This window comes from Ailuropoda melanoleuca, chromosome 2 (assembly GCF_002007445.2).
Source record: "Ailuropoda melanoleuca isolate Jingjing chromosome 2, ASM200744v2, whole genome shotgun sequence".
Lineage (NCBI taxonomy): Eukaryota > Metazoa > Chordata > Mammalia > Carnivora > Ursidae > Ailuropoda > Ailuropoda melanoleuca.
Window position 1 is genome coordinate 21,744,822 of NC_048219.1, and position 18,145 is coordinate 21,762,966.

The 18,145-nt window shown below is 46.9% G+C and overlaps 1 protein-coding gene across 2 annotated transcripts; it reads left to right on the forward strand.

Moving 5' to 3' along the window:
- The first annotated feature begins 6,174 nt into the window (after positions 1–6,174).
- AKR1A1 (aldo-keto reductase family 1 member A1) lies at positions 6,175–17,579 on the forward strand. 2 transcript variants are annotated; one of them, XM_011225300.3, is made up of 9 exons: positions 6,175–6,438; positions 12,323–12,412; positions 14,172–14,291; positions 14,452–14,603; positions 15,225–15,420; positions 16,071–16,270; positions 16,527–16,599; positions 16,720–16,806; positions 17,419–17,579. In XM_011225300.3, exons 2-9 carry the CDS (start codon positions 12,329–12,331, stop codon positions 17,482–17,484), a joined length of 978 nt encoding a protein of 325 aa, XP_011223602.2. In that variant the 5' UTR covers positions 6,175–6,438; positions 12,323–12,328; the 3' UTR covers positions 17,485–17,579. The 2 variants fall into 2 exon arrangements, with proteins under 2 accessions (XP_011223602.2, XP_002919499.2); XM_002919453.4 differs by having other exon boundaries at positions 6,175–6,322.
- The last annotated feature ends 566 nt before the right edge of the window (positions 17,580–18,145 follow it).

The following is an 18,145-nucleotide window of genomic DNA, read 5'->3' on the forward strand; positions in this document are numbered from 1 at the left end:
CTGTCCCTCCCACCTAGTGGTCCAGAGAGGAGCATGCTCTCCTTCTTCCTAGGAGGCCCTTTTCACTTTCCAGCTCTTCATCAGTTTCAGCTTCTTCCCCTTGCATCTCATAAGGCTGCCTCTGTGTAAGCACTTCTCAGTCTGCATTCTTCCTGTTCCTACATTAGCCCTTCTGGACTGTAAACCTTGAAGTCAGAAGTCAGAAGACAAGTCTGGACCATCTGATTTTTTTGGTCCATTTTTTTTTGCCCAGCAAAAGGACCAGCTGCTATTCTGAATGTTTGTGTTCACCCAAAATTCGTATGTTGAAATCCTGATGCCCAATGTGATGGTATTATTACATGGCACCTTTGGGACATACTTAAGTCATGAGGTTAGAACCATCATGGATTATATTAGTGCCTTATTAAAGAGGCTCCTGGGGCTCCTGGGTGGCTTAGTTGGTTAAGCATCTGCCTTTGGCTTGGGTCATGATCCCAGGGTCCTGGGATCAAGCCCCGCATCAGGCTCCCTACTCAGCAGGGAGCCTGCTTCTGTCTCTCCCCCAGCTTGGGCTCTCTCTGTCTCTCTCTCTCTTTCAAATAAATAAATATATAAAATCTTTAAAAAAAAAAAAAAGACCTGAGGTCAACAGTTGGGCACTCTACCAACTGAGCCACCCAGGCATCCCTCTTTCTTATCTCCAGTCTCTTTCACTGGACCCTCAGCATATGTTCATGTTCATATTTCCCACACAGAGAAAAACTCTCCTCCATCTGCTTTTCTCTCAAGACACTGACCTATCACTTTCCTTCTCCTTATATTCTTGAGAAATCTGTTTTCTAATCCTCCACATCTCATGTCTTGTTCACTCCTAAGTCCAGACCATCTGGCTCAGGATTAACCATTCCACTGACCCAGCTCTCCACAAGGTCACCGATGACCTTCATGTCAACCAAATCCAAAAGTTTCTGCTGTGGAGATAAGAAAGCAAGAATGTAGAGAGTAGGACAAATAATGAATGATCAATAATATGGTAATTTTTCTTATTTTCTTCTTCTTCTTCTTTTTTTTTTTAAGTAGGCTCGAACTCATGACCTTGAGACCAAGACCTGGACCAAAATCAAGAGTTGGACGCTTAACCAACTGAGCCACCCAGGGCCCCACTGTTTTTGTACTTTATATAAATAAATGGAATAATATGTTATGCAGTCTTTCATGTCTGCTTTATTTCACTCAACACTGAGTTTGAGAAATTTATTCATGCTCTTGATCGTGGAAGTAGTTAATTCCTTTTCACTGCTACATCATATTCCACTCCCAGAATTCCTTTTTAGCTCTTTTTTGAAACTAACTTCTTCATGGTCNCTTTTCACTGCTACATCATATTCCACTCCCAGAATTCCTTTTTAGCTCTTTTTTGAAACTAACTTCTTCATGCCTTTGTATTCTTTTTCTTTTTAAGATTTTATTTATTTATTTGACAGAGATAGAGACAGCCAGCGAGAGAGGGAACACAAGCAGGGGGAGTGGGAGAGGAAGAAGCAGGCTCATAGCAGAGGAGCCTGATGTGGGGCTTGATCCCATAACGGCGGGATCACGCCCTGAGCCGAAGGCAGACGCTTAACTGCTGTGCCACCCAGACGCCCCCATGCCTTTGTATTCTTATCTTGTGACTTGGTTTGTGTTTATAGGAGGCTATGTGCAGTTTCTGATGATCCTGGGGAAGGTCATTTGAGAGAGGTCCCAGAAATTAGTTCTGTGGAGAAGGTGGTAGCTGACATGTAGACAGGAAGTGCCAGAACCATTTTGCAATCATGAGGAGGTCAACCTCAGGATGAAGATGAGAGACTGGAAAGCAGAGAGAAAAAATGGAACAAAAGGGATCCTGGTGTCATTTTTGAGCTTCTGAATCAGACCAAGCCTAATCCTGCCTATGTGAGTCCATAAATTTCCTTCATTGTTGAAGACAGCTGAAATTAGGTTTTCTGTTATGGGCAACATAGAGTCTTAACTTACCTATGGTAAGTATAGGAGACTTTGGGAAAACAGAAGAGGAACATTTAGTTCTAAGCTAGTCCGTCTAAGCTAGTAAGAAGGTTCTCAGAAGAGATGTTTTGGGAGTAGGGGACAGTTGAAGGAAAGAGTGTTCTAGGTAGGGGAACAGCATACATAAAGACCCAAAGGTGGGAGAAAATATGGTGCATTTAGGAAGCCATCTACCATCCACTAATGTACTCAAGCCAGAAACCTAAGAGTCATTCTGACTTTTCCTTTATTTTTACTTCCCACATCTAATGATCAACAAATACTGTCAGTTCAGCTCCTTAATATTTTTCAAATGTGTCCTCTCCATGACTGAGCGTGAGCTGCTGTCCTAGGACAGACCCTCATCACCTCTCACGTACCACCAAATGTCCCTGTTTCCAGTTTTGCACTTGTACTAGTCACTCCCTTTACTACTACTAGAATGACCTTTTTTTTTTTTTTTAAAGATTTTATTTAGTTATTTGACAGAGAGAGACAGCCAGCAAGGGAGGGAACAAGCAGGGGGAGTGGGAGAGGAAGAAGCAGGCTCCTAGCAGAGGAGCCTGATGTGGGGCTCGATCCCAGAACGCCAGGATCACGCCGTGCCAAAGGCAGATGCTTAACGACTGCGCCACCCAGGCACCCCTAGAATGACCTTTCTTAAATCCACATCTGATCATGGCATAATCCTGTTTAGAATGTGTCCCTATTTTCCTCAGGATAAACTCTAAGCTTTTTAGCTTAACACCCAGGGCCTTACTTACCTCTTAGACCTCATCTCTTTTATTTTCCCCATAGGGATTCTAATCTAGAATTATACCAAACCACTTGCCATTCTCTTAACCTCTCTTTCTTTCTTTCTTTCTTTTTTTTTTTTAAGATTTTATTCATTTACTTGACCGGTGGGGGGCGGGGGAGAGCGAGTACAAGCAGGGAGAGTGGCAGGCAGGGGAGAAGCAGGCTCCCTGCTAAGCAAGGAGCCCAACACCGGACTGGACCCCTCCATGGGCCCTGGGACCATGACCGAGCCTAAGGCAGACGCCCGACCGACTGAGCCACCCAGGTGCTCCCAATAACCTCCTTTTCTTACCTCTGAACCCTTTTTCATGTTGTTGCCTCTGCAGAAATGCCTGGCTCTATCTTCTTCTGACAAATTACTGCTTGTCTCCATCAGGATACTTTCAGCTGCAAGTATCAGAAAACCTTGATTCAAACCCTTAAGCAAAAAGGAAATTTTATTATCTTATATAAATAAGTCCAGGGATAGGGCAAATTCCAGACATAGTGTGACAATCAAGTCTCAGTGTCTCTACTTTCCTGACATTCTCTTGGCTTTGTCCTCCTCTTTGCACTGGTTTTATCCTCATTCTGGAGCCAAAATGGCTGTAGCAGTTCCATGGTCAAATCTGGATTTGATCATCAACATAAATATAAACGCACCATATTTATATCTAACTTGAATCACTCCTATTGCATTTTACACAATACCTGAATCTGAGATGTGAAAAAACACACTCATATTTTATTCACATTCATTTAGTCCTACTTTGACTCTCTTTCCATTACCTCTTTTTTAAATTTATTTTTTGTTTTTTTTAAAGGTTTTATTTATTGGGGCCCCTGGATGGCTCAGTCAGTTAAGCATCTGCCTCCAGCTCAGGTCATGATCCCAGGGTCCTGGGATTGAGTCTCATGTCTGGCCCCTTGCTCAGTGTGGAGCCTGCTTCTCCCTCTCCCTCTGCCTCTCTCCCTGCTTGTGATCTCTCTCTCTCTGTCAAATAAATAAATATTTTAAATATTTTTAAAAGTTTATTATTTATTTGAGAGACAGACAGAGATAGTGAGAGAAAGCATGAGCACAAGCACAGGGAGCCCAAGGTGGGGCTCAATCCCAGGACGCTGGGATCATGACCTGAGCCGAAGGCAGAGGCTTAACTGACTGAACCACCCAGGCGCCCCTCATTACTTTTTTTTAGAGTTCCCTGTGATTTACTTCCTCTTCCTCTTCTTCCTGCAGCATCTGATACTATTTTTACTCATTTATGTCTGTTAGGCTTCTTTGGTTGTAAGCAACAAAAACTGGCTCTGACCAAAGGGGGGAAAAAAAACCTTTTTGGGAAGGCTATAGGAGAACTTGCAAGACCAAAGGGAAGGTCTGGCAAGGAATTGGCAGGATCCAGGTGGCTTCGGGAGGTCCTATTAGCAGAGATTGCTTCACAGCCCTGGCAGGGTGCTAGTGAAATGCATTTTATGATGAAAAGCATGAAATTCAGCTGATTTTAGTCTTTTGATGACTATATTAATAATTCAAACTCAAGGAAGGAATATCCAATTGACATATCTTGGGTCATTCACATACATGTTGGCTAGGGGAGGGCAGGTACCTGAATTAATGACTGCTGAATTGGATCCAATGAGGAGGAAGAAATTCTCCAAAAGAGGGAGGAATGGACAGTGGACTGCCAAAACAATGCATCCCTACTATCCCTCCTACCTAACTACTCGTTTCCCTTGGATTCTGGGACAACTCATTCCCGTGGTCTCCTCCTACCTCTCAGGCTGTTCTCTGCCTCCTTGTTTTTACATTGGTGCAAGACACCCTAGAAGTTGACTGAGAGGCTTGTCTTTTGTAAAATGGGAGGGTGGTTGTGAAAGGGGTGGTATGTTCTGGAGCTGATCTGTTTTACAATCTGACGATTACTGCTTTGAAAACTCTTGGTGGGATAGCTTTGTGCCTTGTATGAAACATTCCCTGGCACCAAAACTAAGAGCAAAAGCCCCAACACTGGGGAAGGAGAAGGACTCAGCAGTTCATCAATTGGCAAGGTCACCACCTGATTGTTGCACTTCAGACTTTTAAGAAGTCAGACTCAGCAGAAAAAAATACAGAGTCTGTCAGACCCTGCAGAAGGTGGGAGGGATGGGATTATGCCATGTGTCTCTTGATGGCAAGTCTTTGATAGGCTAAGTTTGAGGGACATAAAATTCTGATCACATAAGCTGAAAGCTGAGTGTCTTTATGAGGACAGATGGTGTTAAACGTTGGACATTTGGTCTATCGGGACACCACCTGTATTGCGGAAAAGGTGGGGAGTAACCCGGGGCAAAAGAGGGGGAAGAGTAGAGGGGCAGGGGAGACGGAGATGTGGGGATAGAAAGGCAGAGCTACACAGAGGTGAAAACACGTAAAATGTAAGACACCTCTTAGTCCAAATGGCAAGGGATATTTCAAACATAAAATCTGTAGCTTAATAGCCGTGTGACTTTGGGCAAGCTCTTTACCTGGCTGAGTCTGTCCAAGCTGTAAAATGGAACGTGAATACCGCCCTCACGGGAGGTTTCCAGCGTGCTGGTAACGTCTGTATCTTCACCTGGATAATAGTTACATTGGGAAAAAAAAAACATAGAGCTGTACGTTTAAGATTTGTTAACTTTTTTGTATGTTATACTATGCTTTAATTAAAAGGCTTACAAAAAGTTAAAAACATTCCCTTTACGGGGTTCTTGTGAAGATTCAATAAAAACATGTTTATAAAGTCTAGCACAGTGCCTGGCACATTAGTGGGAGGCCAGAGTCCACAGTCCAGATACAGGGACTACGAACTTTCTCTTGGAGCCCAGAGGCTCGAGCTCTTCCTTGTTACAACTTTTATGCTGCGGCTACTCTCCGCAGGTTTGCCTGACCAGATAACGGGGCCAGTTTAGGTATAGGCTGGAAACCCGGCCAACACGACTCTATGGTAGAGGAGAGCGAGCTGGTTCTGTGAATCCGGGAACAGAGGAGACACCGGAAGAAACTGCAACAGGTCACCCCGAAGGTTCTCCCCTCTGGCAGAAGGCGCTCCAACAGCCTAGAGCGGAGTCGCCGCGGCGCGCGGTGCAATGTGGGCCGGCAGAGGCGCCGCCTCCCCCGCCGCTAGAATCCCCCACGTGGCGGGCGGCTCGTGCTTCACCCCGCCCCCGCGTCCTCCAAACCTGCGCCGCGAAGTGTCTGAACTCCAGCCAATCTGACCACTAGCGCAGCCAGAGGAGGAGACAGTACAGGCTCCCGGCTCTGGCTTCCGCTCTCCTGCTCTTTGCGGGGCAGGGATGGGGTTCGCCACTGCGCGTGATGCTGAAAGCCCCGCCCTCTCCCCTCCTCCGGGAGGAGCAGCTTCTGCACCGCCAGACTTAAGCCCGGTGCCTGCCTTCACCATCAGGCGAACTTCCTTCGCAGCCCACCGATGCCGGAAGCTGATGCCTATTGGATCGTGGGCTGGGCGCCGAACCGAGCAGAGATCACACTGTCTTGTTCACGCTCTGTGCTCCAGCCGAGGTGAGTTTCTCCTGCTGCTGCCCCTATCTCCTCTGTGCCCCCAGAATAGAGCAGAGAGCGCAGGCTCTTGGAGGCAGTCTGACTCAATTTCGGATTTGAACTCTGTGTGATCTTGGGTAAGTTCTCAGTTTCCCTGGACCTCAGTTTTCTCACCGATGAAATCAGTTCCCACGTCGGAACTGTAGTGAGAATTAAGTGAGATAAAGCTTTTAAAGCGCCCGTCAACTGTTAGGTGTTCAGTACGTTTTAGTTGTCCTCTTCTTTTTGTTTGCTCACCAACACGATTTTTGCAAGAACTCTGGCCTTTCTGTGGAGTTGCAGAGTTATTTCCTGGAAGTAGCCGTGGGTAGATTTAGCTTACTCAGGCGCCTGCCTTGGGTTTGGGAAAGCTAGGGCATGTTTTTCCGTTGCCTCAGACCTCTGTTAGAGTGAGACTGGATGGAATCTGAACTGTCACGAGATGGGGTTACTATTAACTAACTCTTCCTTTCAGCCTACCCATACTCAGGCTGCAAGACCTCCCTACAAGAGTCTTGATGGTTTTAATCAAGCCTATTACTTTCCCCAAGATCTCAGTTTTCTTATTTGTACAGGAGCAATCCCAGTATCATCCTGTATGAAGCCACTGTTGTTTTGTTTTGTTTTTCTGAAAATGGTAAAGTGCTTTGATATTTTCCAGAGATGATTCTTTCCAGGTTACCCAAGAAGTAGAGAAAAGAAGGTGATGAAAGCAGTGACTTCCTTAAATGCACCCCCACCCTAGCTGTCAAGCTCTCCCCCATTTGCCTTTGGGTGTGTCTTTAGTGTGTGTGTGTGTGTGCATGCATGCATGCGTGTGCTCACGTCTGTGTTTCTATGTGTACGTATGGGGCAGGCACTCTAGGAGTGAGGAGTTCAGATAGATAATATGGTCTGACCTCAAGGAGTACCCTGGTCTATGAGGGAAACCAATATAAACAAGCAACAGCAGCTAGGTGCACAGCTATCGGTGCATGGGAGGACAAGTGATAGCTGAAGGATGAGCAGCAGTTTGCCAGGCAAGGGTGGGACTTGGGGAAGCAAAGTGTACCTTGACTCAAGTCAGTGGCGGCTGGTTTTGCAAAGTCTGAAACCCGGAGTTTGCAATGAAGAGGAGGCAAAATGAGGAAGGTGGGAGCCAGGTTATGAGAGGTATTATTAAGAGGTGTAGACTCTGGGGCACCTGGGTGGCTTATTCGGTTAAGCATCTGCCTTTGGCTCAGGTCATTATCTCAGGGTCCTGATCTCAGAGCCACATCAGGCTCCCTGCTAGGTGGGGATTTTACTTCTGCCTCTCCCCCTGCTTGTGTTCGTGTTTTCTCTTTCTCTCTTACTTGCTCACTGTGTCTCTCAACGAAAAAAAAAAAGTGTAGACTTTATCCTGAAGGTCGGCAAGAACTGCTGGAAGAGTTTGATCCTTGGGGTCACATAGTCACCTTTAGTAAATGGATTGTGGGGAGAGTGGCCACACTTGAAGCAGAGAGATTGATGTTTCAGGTAGGGATGGTTCTAGCAAGAGCAGTAGCAGTAGAGGCAAATATGGATGGACTGGAGAAAGACTTAAGAAATATATAAATATATATTATGAATTATATTAGATATATATTAAATATATATTTATATTTTTAAAGATTTTATTTATTTGTCAGAGCACAAGCGGGGGAGCTGAAGGCAGAGGGAGAAGCATATATATTTTAAAATTCTTTAAAATTCACAAACATCAAAAAGTACATGAAGTGTTACTGCAGTCTTAGATTTTACATTACAGTCCAGAGCAAACCGTATCTTTTAAAAAAATATTTACCAATATTATTAAGATTTTTAACCCAGCCATAGACCAAATCTTGGCTACTGTTACATATTTAAAGTGGTTTTCCATGCTGGCTTCTTAGAAGTACAGGTAAGGATATACCCCCCTACCCATCACCTGTCAAAACCATAATCTGATAGATAATACTCAGAAATGCCAATGAACTGAAATACGTTATTTAGATGGCTTTTCAAGACCCTGTGATTATACTGTGAACATGTTTGGTTTAACAAATTGTTATCCAGGGCCTTGAGTCCCTGGTAAGAGAGTATACAGAGTGAAGAGCATGGGTCAGGCACTGTACAAAGTGCTTTAGATATAGCATCTTTGGATGCCTGGCTGGCTCAGTCGGTTAAGCGTCTACCTTTGGCTCAGGTCATGATCCCAGCATCCTGGGATCGAGTCCCACATAGGGCTCCTTGCTCAGTGGCGAGCCTGCTTTTTCCTCTCCCTCTGCCTGCTGTACCCCCTGCTTGTGTGTGCACGTTCTCTCTCATAAATAAATAAAATCTTAAAAAAAAAAAAGATATAACATCCCTTCACAATGGGCCAGGGTGCTGAGATTCCAGCCTAGGTCTGTGCAACCCCAGGCCTTGAACTGTTTCCTTCGTGCTTTGCAGCTGCATTTGATGAGTACAGTTTTGGACATGTTGAGTCTTAGATACCTATAGGACATACTGGTGGAGATGTCCAGAAGGAGTTGAATATCCAGAACTGGGGTGGGCAGAATCAATGCTTTTATGTGGTAACTGAAGACATGAGCCTAACTAGGGAGTGGGAAAAGGATTGGGGACAGAACCCTGAGGGACACCAACATTTATGGGAAGTAGAGGAAAGACCCATGCAGCAGAGAACACTTATGTAAATACTCCTTCCTCTTTTTTCCTGTGTTTTTGTGTTCCCTGCATCCAGGCAGCAGCTATAGAGCCCTCCTCTGAGAAGAGAAGACAGCCCCAGAGAGAAGGAACGTAGTTGCTGACTTGAGAATAATAAAACCGAGTTTTTTTTTTTTTTTTTTTTTAAGATTTTATGTAATCTCAACACCCAACGTGGGACCTGAATTTACAACCCCAAGATCAAGAGTTGCATGCTCCACAGAGTGAGCCAGCCAGGTGCCCCTAAAACCTGAGTCCTGATACCACCTCTCCCCATACACAGCTTTTCTCTCTCTCTCTTTTTTTTAAGATTTTATTCATTTATTAGAGAGAGAGCACAAGTGGAAGGACAGAGAAAGAGGGAAAGGGAGAAGCAGACTCCCGGCTTGAGCAGGGAGCTCTGAGCAGGAGCCTGATGCAGGGCTCGATCCCAGGACCCTGAGATCATGACCTGAGCTGAAGGCAGACACCTAACTGACTGAGCCACCCAGACGCCCCAGCTTTTCTCTTTTATGTGTAAAACCTCTCCCAAGTTAATATGAGGGTTTCTGAGTGCTGCCAGAGGCCTAGCTAGGCAGTTCCTGAAAACTTCAGAGCATATTAATGCAAGAGAAGGCTGGGACGCCAATGCATGAGGCAGAAGATGAGGAGGAAGTCAAGAGCTGGCAGAGTATGACTTTCTGTCCTAGAGAAAAACATTTGTTCTCTGCTGTGGCCCCTCCAGTCTCTCCTTCGGAGCTCTTGTTCTCTGAAGCTCTTTGTTAGATGTTCCTTCTTCTATGAGCCCCACTCCCCCAAGCATCGGCCTTTTGGGTTTTCAGTTTCACCATCGAAAGGAAGAAGCAAGCATCAGGTTTCTTCCTTTTTGCCTTAGATCAGGCTTTTGTTCAAGCTTTCAGTCTAAGTCCACTTGTAATTTCAGAGTTCTCCAATGTATGCTGGGAAATCTGGGAGAGGCCAACAGGTCACCTGTTTGGGGATCAAGCCCAGGAAACCAACCACAGACTCTGGTAGCAGCTGGCAGGCTAGTTCCTCCTGTGAAGTCCAGACATGCTTGCCTGATCCCTGGGAAGTTTGGTAATAGTATTGCCCTCAGTGATCTGTGGTTTGCCACTCGGATTGAACATTTTTGTTTTTGTTTTAGCAGAAAAAGGTGGTCTCTATAACCAGCTTATGCTAGACTATAAAATTCTTCCAGAGTTGGAAGTAGTAGGAAAGACAAGTTTGATATGTCAGCTATGCTTACAGCTTATCTTGTTTCCTGCTCTACCATAATATTCTTGGTGTCTTTTCAGAACTTGGAAACAAAGGTTATATTTATAAAGTTATTGCTGGCAATGAAATCAATCCCAAGGGAGTGATATCTATAATACTGATGAGATCAAGGGAAAAGGTTATTTCTACCTTATTGGCTCTTAGGGTGAGGATTCTTTCTCTTTTCCCTTTTGCTTGGATAATTCTTATTCATCAAGACTTAACTCAGGGGCACCTTGCTGGCTCAGTCAGTAGAGCATGCAACTTTTTTTTTTTTTTTTTTTGAGAGCAAGGGTGAGAGGGAGAGAATCTTTTTTTCTTTTCTTTCTTTTCTTTCTTTCTTTCTTTCTTTCTTTCTTTCTTTCTTTCTTTTTTTTTTTTTAGATTGGGGGGTTGGGGCAGAGGGAAAGGGAGAGAGAATCTTAAGTAGTCCCTACACCTAGCATGGAGCCTGATCTCACAACCCTGAGATCATGGCCTGAGCCAAAATCAAGAGTTGGACACTTAACCAACTGAGCCACCCAGGCACCACAGGTATGCAACTCTTGATCGCGGGGTTGTGGGTTTGACCCTCATATTGTGTGTAGAGATTACTTAAAAATAAAATCTTAAAAAAAAAAAAAAGACTCAAATATTATCTCCAAGAAGCCATCCTAGCAGGGTTACTCTTTTCTTGTTAGGCTTGTGCAGATTTTGGTCCTGTCTTTCACATTGTACTGATGTCCTCTGTCTTCATCGTACCATAAACCCCAAGAGGGCAGGGAGTCTATTTGAATATGTGTGTCTCTTAGGACTACCACAGGGCCTAGAGCATTAGTCATTTGAGGACTGAATGAGTATTCTTGGGCCCTTTGGAGACTTCTGATTTTCAAAGCTCTCCAGAGAGGACTGCTCAATCATTCACCTGTTTGTTCAGTTGGAAAGTTTCTCGTGTCTGTAACTTACTGCTTTCTGCTGTGTCTAATTCCCCTTCCTGGAAAGCCTTCTCCCCTTGACTCTTGGGAAAGTCCAACTTACTCTTAAAAGCCAATGTCAATATTTCCTGGTTCTTGCACTACAGAAGTCATTTGCTTTTCTGTAGCACACTGTAATACGTGTCTACTCTGAGGCCCAGCACGTGAATATTATGTCTGTGTTTACTTGCCCCTTTTCTTTCCTTTATCCATTGGCTCCTCCTTGGATCCTTGGCTCTGCCACTTCTCAGCTGTTGATTTGGGGGCAAATAACTTCATCTCTCTGAGTTTTTTTAATTTAATTTTATTTTATTTTATTTTATTTTTTAAAGATTTTTATTTATTTATTTGACAGAGATAGAGACAGCCAGCGAGAGAGGGAACACAAGCAGAGGGAGTGGGAGAGGAAGAAGCAGGCTCACAGCGGAAGAGCCTGATGTGGGGCTCGATCCTGCAACGCCGGGATCATGCCCTGAGCCGAAGGCAGACGCCCAACCGCTGTGCCACCCAGGCGCCCCTGAGTTTTTTTTTTTAATCTAAAAAATGGTCTACTTACCTTTTAAGAGCCCCCTCAGGCCTACCAGCATGCCGAGCAGACCTCTCAGACCAAGAGGACCAGGAGAACCTCTAGTTTCTGACAACCTCCTGGGAGTGTTCATTTCATCCTCAGAGAAGTGCCCTGTTCCTGAATCCGTCCTGTCACCTGGTCTCACTCTGACTCATAATGCCCTTTGCCTGTCTTACCCTGGCTTGAGATGTTATGTAGTCAAGGCTAGGTACTTGAGGGAGCCACTCACCTTGGTTTCTCAGTATCGGAACTCTCTAACACAGACCTGTAGCCTGGCAGAAGGAAGGGCAGTCAGGCTGGTGGTCCAGTTAATGTTTGTCCAGGAGCTACTGGCTTTGGTTGGTTCTGGCTACCTTGTCTTAGCTGCCCTCTGCTCACAGGCTTGTGTGCACAACTCTTGTTTGTTCTGTCACCTCTGCGCTCCCTTTACCACACACGTTTTACAGGAGTCTTGACCAACGGGTAGCTGACTCAAGCAGCAACACTGATCCCCACCCCATTCTCTTCCCATCTGTGTTTCAGGGGGCAATGGCGGCTTCATGTGTCGTCCTGCACACTGGGCAGAAGATGCCCCTGATTGGGCTGGGCACCTGGAAGAGCGATCCTGGCCAGGTGAGAGATGGAGGAAGGGGAGGAGGGCTTCTTGTACCTCTGCTAGGGAAAAGGCAGAATTTGGGAGAGGGTCCCTGAATTTTCCCTAGCAGCCCCATCGCTATATTCCATTTCATGTAGGGATGAGCCTGAGCAGTGGGAAGAAACAAGGGAAGAAGAGACCAGCAGTGCGCCCTTGGCTTCCTCAGGTGGCTCAGAGGAAGGACTGAGGGGCCCAGGAGGGCCAAGGGAATAGGAAGGCCTTTCCCTAATTGGATCTGCACTAAGTGCTGTGGCAGCCATGGGACCCCTCTGGGCCTGGCCCTGCGCTGACCCCTAATATGGCACTTATCACCCTGTGCTGTGACCATGTCTCCCTCTCCCACACAGGGCTCCTTAAGGGCTGGCCCACTCCCCAGTGCTCAGTCCAGAGGTAGGCACATGGCAGATGTCAGGGTTTGAAGAAAAACTATGTCAACTGCTTAGAACAAGGGTTAGCAAACTTTTTCTTAAAGAACCAGATGCTTGATAATTTAGATTTTGCTGGACAAGTTGCAAAATAGGGGCAGTTATGTACTTATGTAACCATTTAAAGATGTAAAAATCGTTCTTAGCTGAAAAAAACAAAAGGCAGCTGCTAGCTAGAATTTAATAACCCCTGGTGTAGACTCTTCCAGCTTAGGGGAGTGTGGGAATAGAGACCTGCTTTCCTAGGGTTGTCATAAATAGAGATGCAGCTCCCACCTGGGGTGGGGCCTCTTCCCAAGGCTTCTTCCTTGTTCTTTGGAAATCTGAGTCAGAGTTTAGAGAAGTTTGGGGATTAAGTTTGAGAGGGACTATGGCAATGAGAACAGCCTCTTCTCTCTTGGATTTAGGCTGGGATTTGTGGCGAGTTCTGCCTCTTTTCCCTTTGCTTTCCTTCCTCCAGCTGCCTAGAACCCTGGAGCCAGGGTCTTTGTGCTCCAGACAGGCACTGACATGGCCCAGGAAGAGTCCAGGAGCTACATAAGGGCAGGGGGCGGAGAACAGAACTGGGCCGTGACAGGGGTTTGGGGTGGCAGGGGTGAGGGGAGTACATCTGGATAGTAAGAGCTGTACCTCAATGGGGATCTTGAATGGCAAGGCCCTAGCACCCTTGGTTCTGCTTCTGATGCCAGGTTTCTATTCTGCTTTTTTAGCAGATTGACTGACCTGTCCTCCTCCTTCCTGTCTGCTTTCTTCTCTCCAGAGAAGGGCTGACAGAGGGCTCTGGGCCTAGCTTCCATCTCACTTTTCTGCCTTCCTTAATTTTCTCCCCCTCTCAGAGTTCTTCTGCTCCCCTGAACTCCCAGAGCTCAGTTGATCCACATAGCTCCGTAGCTGTCTGTCTATGTGGCCTTCACCTATGAATTATTTACCTGTGTATCATGTTTCCCTAACCAGCTCCTCAGGCCTAGAGAACCAGTCTCTATGACCTGTACTTCTCTTCCTTGTCAGTGTATCCATCCATCTCCTGAGCATCTAACTGGGAATACAGTGTTAGTTTTTTACTGGGCCCCACTGAAATTGCTTGGGTAGGAGGAAATGTTGGGGGTTATTGGGTTGGTGCAAAAGGTTTAGGGTCTCTGAAGAGGCTTCTGGTCCCCTAGACTAGAACCGTCTTTCATCTTTTCACCCCTACTTTATGGATGACTGCAGGGGTATACCTGCCCCTCCTCCATCAGTGACACCCCCCCCCCCAGGAGGGCAGTTTCTGGCCTAGGCCAACAGAGCTGAAGTCTCTGCTTCTCTTGCCTGGCAGGTGAAAGCAGCTGTTAAGTACGCCCTGAGTGTAGGCTACCGCCACATTGACTGTGCTGCTATCTATGGCAATGAGACTGAGATCGGGGAGGCCCTGAAGGAGAATGTGGGACCTGGCAAGGTGAGGATGGGGGCTACCGAGGGGTAGGGTGAGAGGTCTGGGGCCTGGCTGGAGGGATCTGGCAGCATCTTCCTTCTTCTAATTCCTCTCCCAGAAGGGAGAGTGGGTGAGAATGGGTGCCCACGGCTCTCCTTCCTATGGGCCCTGCCCCCTGTACCAGGTGGTGCCTCGAGAGGAGCTGTTTGTGACTTCTAAGCTGTGGAACACTAAACACCACCCTGAGGATGTGGAGCCTGCCCTCCGGAAGACACTGGCTGAGCTTCAGTTGGAGTATTTGGACCTGTACCTGATGCACTGGCCCTATGCCTTTGAGTGAGCCTTGCCAGGATCTTTGTCCAGGGAGTCGGGTGCTGGGGGAGTCATGTTAGTAACTTGTAAGGCACAGAAGCAGAGTGGGAGAGGAACACTCCTCAACTTGCCATGGGAACTCAGCCTTTTACGCTATCGCAGCCAGGAGTTTAGCTACAGAAAAGGAGTGTAGCTTCCTATGGTGGGTATCCTAGGGGCACATGGGTGGTCCCTCCTGCTCCCTTTATTCGTTCCGGAAACTACTAGCTTCTGCTGAGCTAGGCCTAGGGTTGCCGTAGAGAATCACCTCCAGCAGAGGGTGTCAGAGGAGCCTTAGCATCAGCTCTGTGCCCTGTACTGGAAGGTTGCAAGAGCCTGCAACTCTCTGAGGAGGAAGGAGTTCAGAAAGACTTCCCAGAGGAGAGGAGATACAATCTGCATCTAGGAAAAAGAGGAGAGGGAATGGGCATTTTATAAAGAGTTAACGCCTGGGTCATGACCTGAAAGGGTGAAAAACCATGCTTGTTTTTTATTCTTGGCCTTTTGTCCTTTCTGGCTTAGTGTGGGCCACAGAGTAGCTGGATGGGCAGGTAAGGCAGGAGCCTTGCATTTGTGCCCACTCATGGGGGGCTGTCTTTCACTTAGGCGGGGAGACAACCCTTTCCCTAAGAATGCCGATGGGACTATCCGCTACGACTCTACCCACTACAAGGAGACCTGGAAAGCGCTGGAAGCACTGGTGGCGAAGGGGCTGGTACGGGCACTGGGCCTGTCCAACTTCAGCAGTCGGCAGATCGATGATGTGCTCAGTGTGGCCTCGGTACGCCCAGCTGTCCTGCAGGTGAGCACAGCAAAGCAGATCTGTTGGTTTGGGGGTATGTGTATGTGCAAAAACATGAGTGAGCAAATGATGGGTCTCCATCATGGAGATGGCTAACAAGTTTTCAGAAGTTTTGGTGTGGAAATTCTCTGCATGAAGTAGGGCATTGGGGCACCTGGGTGGCTCAGTCGGTTAAGCGTCTGCCTTCGGCTCAGGTCATGATCCTAGGGTCCTGGGATCAAGCCCCGCATGGGCTCCCTGCTTGGTGCCGGCTTCTCCCTCTGCCTGCTGCTCCCCCTGATTGTGCTCTCTCTCTCTGTCAAATAAATAAATAAATAAATAAAATCTTTAAAAAAAAAAACCTCTTTGATTCAAACACAATGGAAGTAAATGTGCGTAATGTACATATAAAGTAAGGTTCTGTCCATGAGAATAAGTACTATGTATTGGTTCATATCAAATACAAGAATATTAGAAAACAAAAAATAAAGGCAGACATTGAAGTGTGGGAAGAGAATGAAATGGACAGTGGAAGATGGAGAATGGGAAAAGTGGGCTGAGGGGAAGTGGGGGGTCAGCAATGCAAGGTTGGTGACGATGTGCACGATTGGGTGGGGCCCTGCAAGCTGGGTGGGGCCAGCCTGTAGTGATGGGTTTTTTTCTTGTTTCAGGTGGAATGTCACCCATACTTGGCTCAGAAGGAGCTGATTGCCCACTGCCAAGCACGCGGCCTCGAGGTGACCGCTTATAGCCCTCTTGGCTCCTCTGATCGAGCTTGGCGTGATCCTGATGAACCGGTCCTACTTGAGGAGCCAGTGGTCCTGGCACTGGCTGAGAAGTATGGCCGGTCTCCAGCTCAGATCCTGCTCAGGTGCGGGCAGTATTGGGGAAAGGGGGTGGGCGAGGGCACCTCGGTTGGAAGGACAGGGTTGAGGGATTCCTTATCCAGCTACCTGAATGAGGCTGCTAATCTTGCCATGTAACCTGGGGGAAGCTCCTCTGAGGCATGTCCCCCATTGCACTGGGGCTCAGGGACTCCAGGAGTTTAGAGAAGGCTGCATGAAAGACGAAATAATGCTTGTGAGGACTGACTCCTCTTCCTCATCTTCTTCAATCCCCCACCTTAGGTGGCAGGTCCAGCGGAAAGTGATCTGCATCCCCAAGAGTATCACCCCTTCACGTATCCTTCAGAACATCCAGGTACTTGGTGATGGGTCCTGTCTTCTTTAGTCCACTGGGACACAGTCTGGCTCTGATTCTGCCTGGCAAGAAGGCAGTGGTCTGGAAGCTGGCTTTCCTGACTCCCACTTCCATCCCCAGGTGTTTGACTTTATTTTTAGCCCGGACGAGATGAAGCAGCTAGATGCCCTGAATAAAAATTGGCGATACATTGTGCCCATGCTCACAGTGAGTATATATCACCTGGCAGAGTTAGGGAATGTAAGATTTGGCCTCAACTTGCCGGTCAGAGGAGAGGCAGGATGTTGTTGGTAGGATTGCTGTCCTGGACACAGTGGGCTCCTTTCTTTTTATGAAGCTTGGGGAAGTAGTATGGTTTGGGGATAAAGCATTATAGCCTGTGAGTCCCAGTCCTGCCTCGATCTCGTGTGACTTAGAACAAGTTATTTCACTTCTACAATCCTCAGTTTCTTGTCTGTAAAATGATCCCAGTTCCTGACACCATGGCAAGTTCTCAGTAAATGGTATAAATGAGAGGAGCCTAAGGCCTTCTCAACCTTGGTAGAAGGATTGAGGTTGGATTGAAGCCTGTTACAGATAGGAAAATAAATATTCCTTACTCCAGCTGAGACTGCAGACTCTTAGGGGTGGGGCAGATATATACCAGGGTATGATTTGCTGGAATGCTTTTGACACTGGCATTCTCTGAGGCCCAGGTCCTGCACTACCATCTGGCATAGTGCTGTAACAGGTGACGTTCAGGAAGATTCAGGAAAAGGTGCTGTGTCTTTGGAATGTCAGCTCCTGCTAATGGAGTCATCTGTCTGTCTCTCTTTCCAGGTGGATGGGAAGAGAGTTCCGAGAGATGCAGGGCACCCTCTGTACCCCTTTAATGACCCATACTGAGAACCCCACTTCCTGGTTTCCTTTCCAGCTCTCCAGCTGCAAGGTTCTGCCACCCGCAGAAAGGAGTTAATAAAGCCATTGGAGCACCCACACTACTTGCTTGTCTTATTTGTCTGGTCAGACCTGAGATGGAAGTTATTTGTCTTAGGGATGCTGGATTGAGGGATGCTGGATGCCACCTACCCCAAGCCCAGACTTCCTTTCTTTTTTGGTTCTGGAAAAACCAGGATGTGCTGAATTCCATTTCTACTTTCTTGGATTAGGTATATTGAGGGAGTAGCGCCATCTAGTGGCATCTCTTAGCACTACGTGCTGTTCCAGGGTGCGATCAAGGTAATGAGAGTCCTGTGGTTTCCTGGAACTGCTGGGCCTGGGTCTTGGGTTCCCACCCCACCTCTCCAACTTGTTCAGCGCCTAAGTTTAGGACAATGAAGAGCCAAAAAAACCGCTTAATTCAGAAGTTCAGGAGTCCCAGGTTACAAAATCAGGAAAGGTGGGGATAGGGGCTTTGTCTCAGACACTCCAGTCAGTGTGCTTAGGCTACCTGAAGGAGGTCGAGTGAGTCTGAAAACTTGTCACTCTGTACCTATCTTAAGGTCCTATCTTAGGTATTTTATAATCCCACCAAAGGTCACCGAAGTTTTAGGAGGGTTTTTGAAAA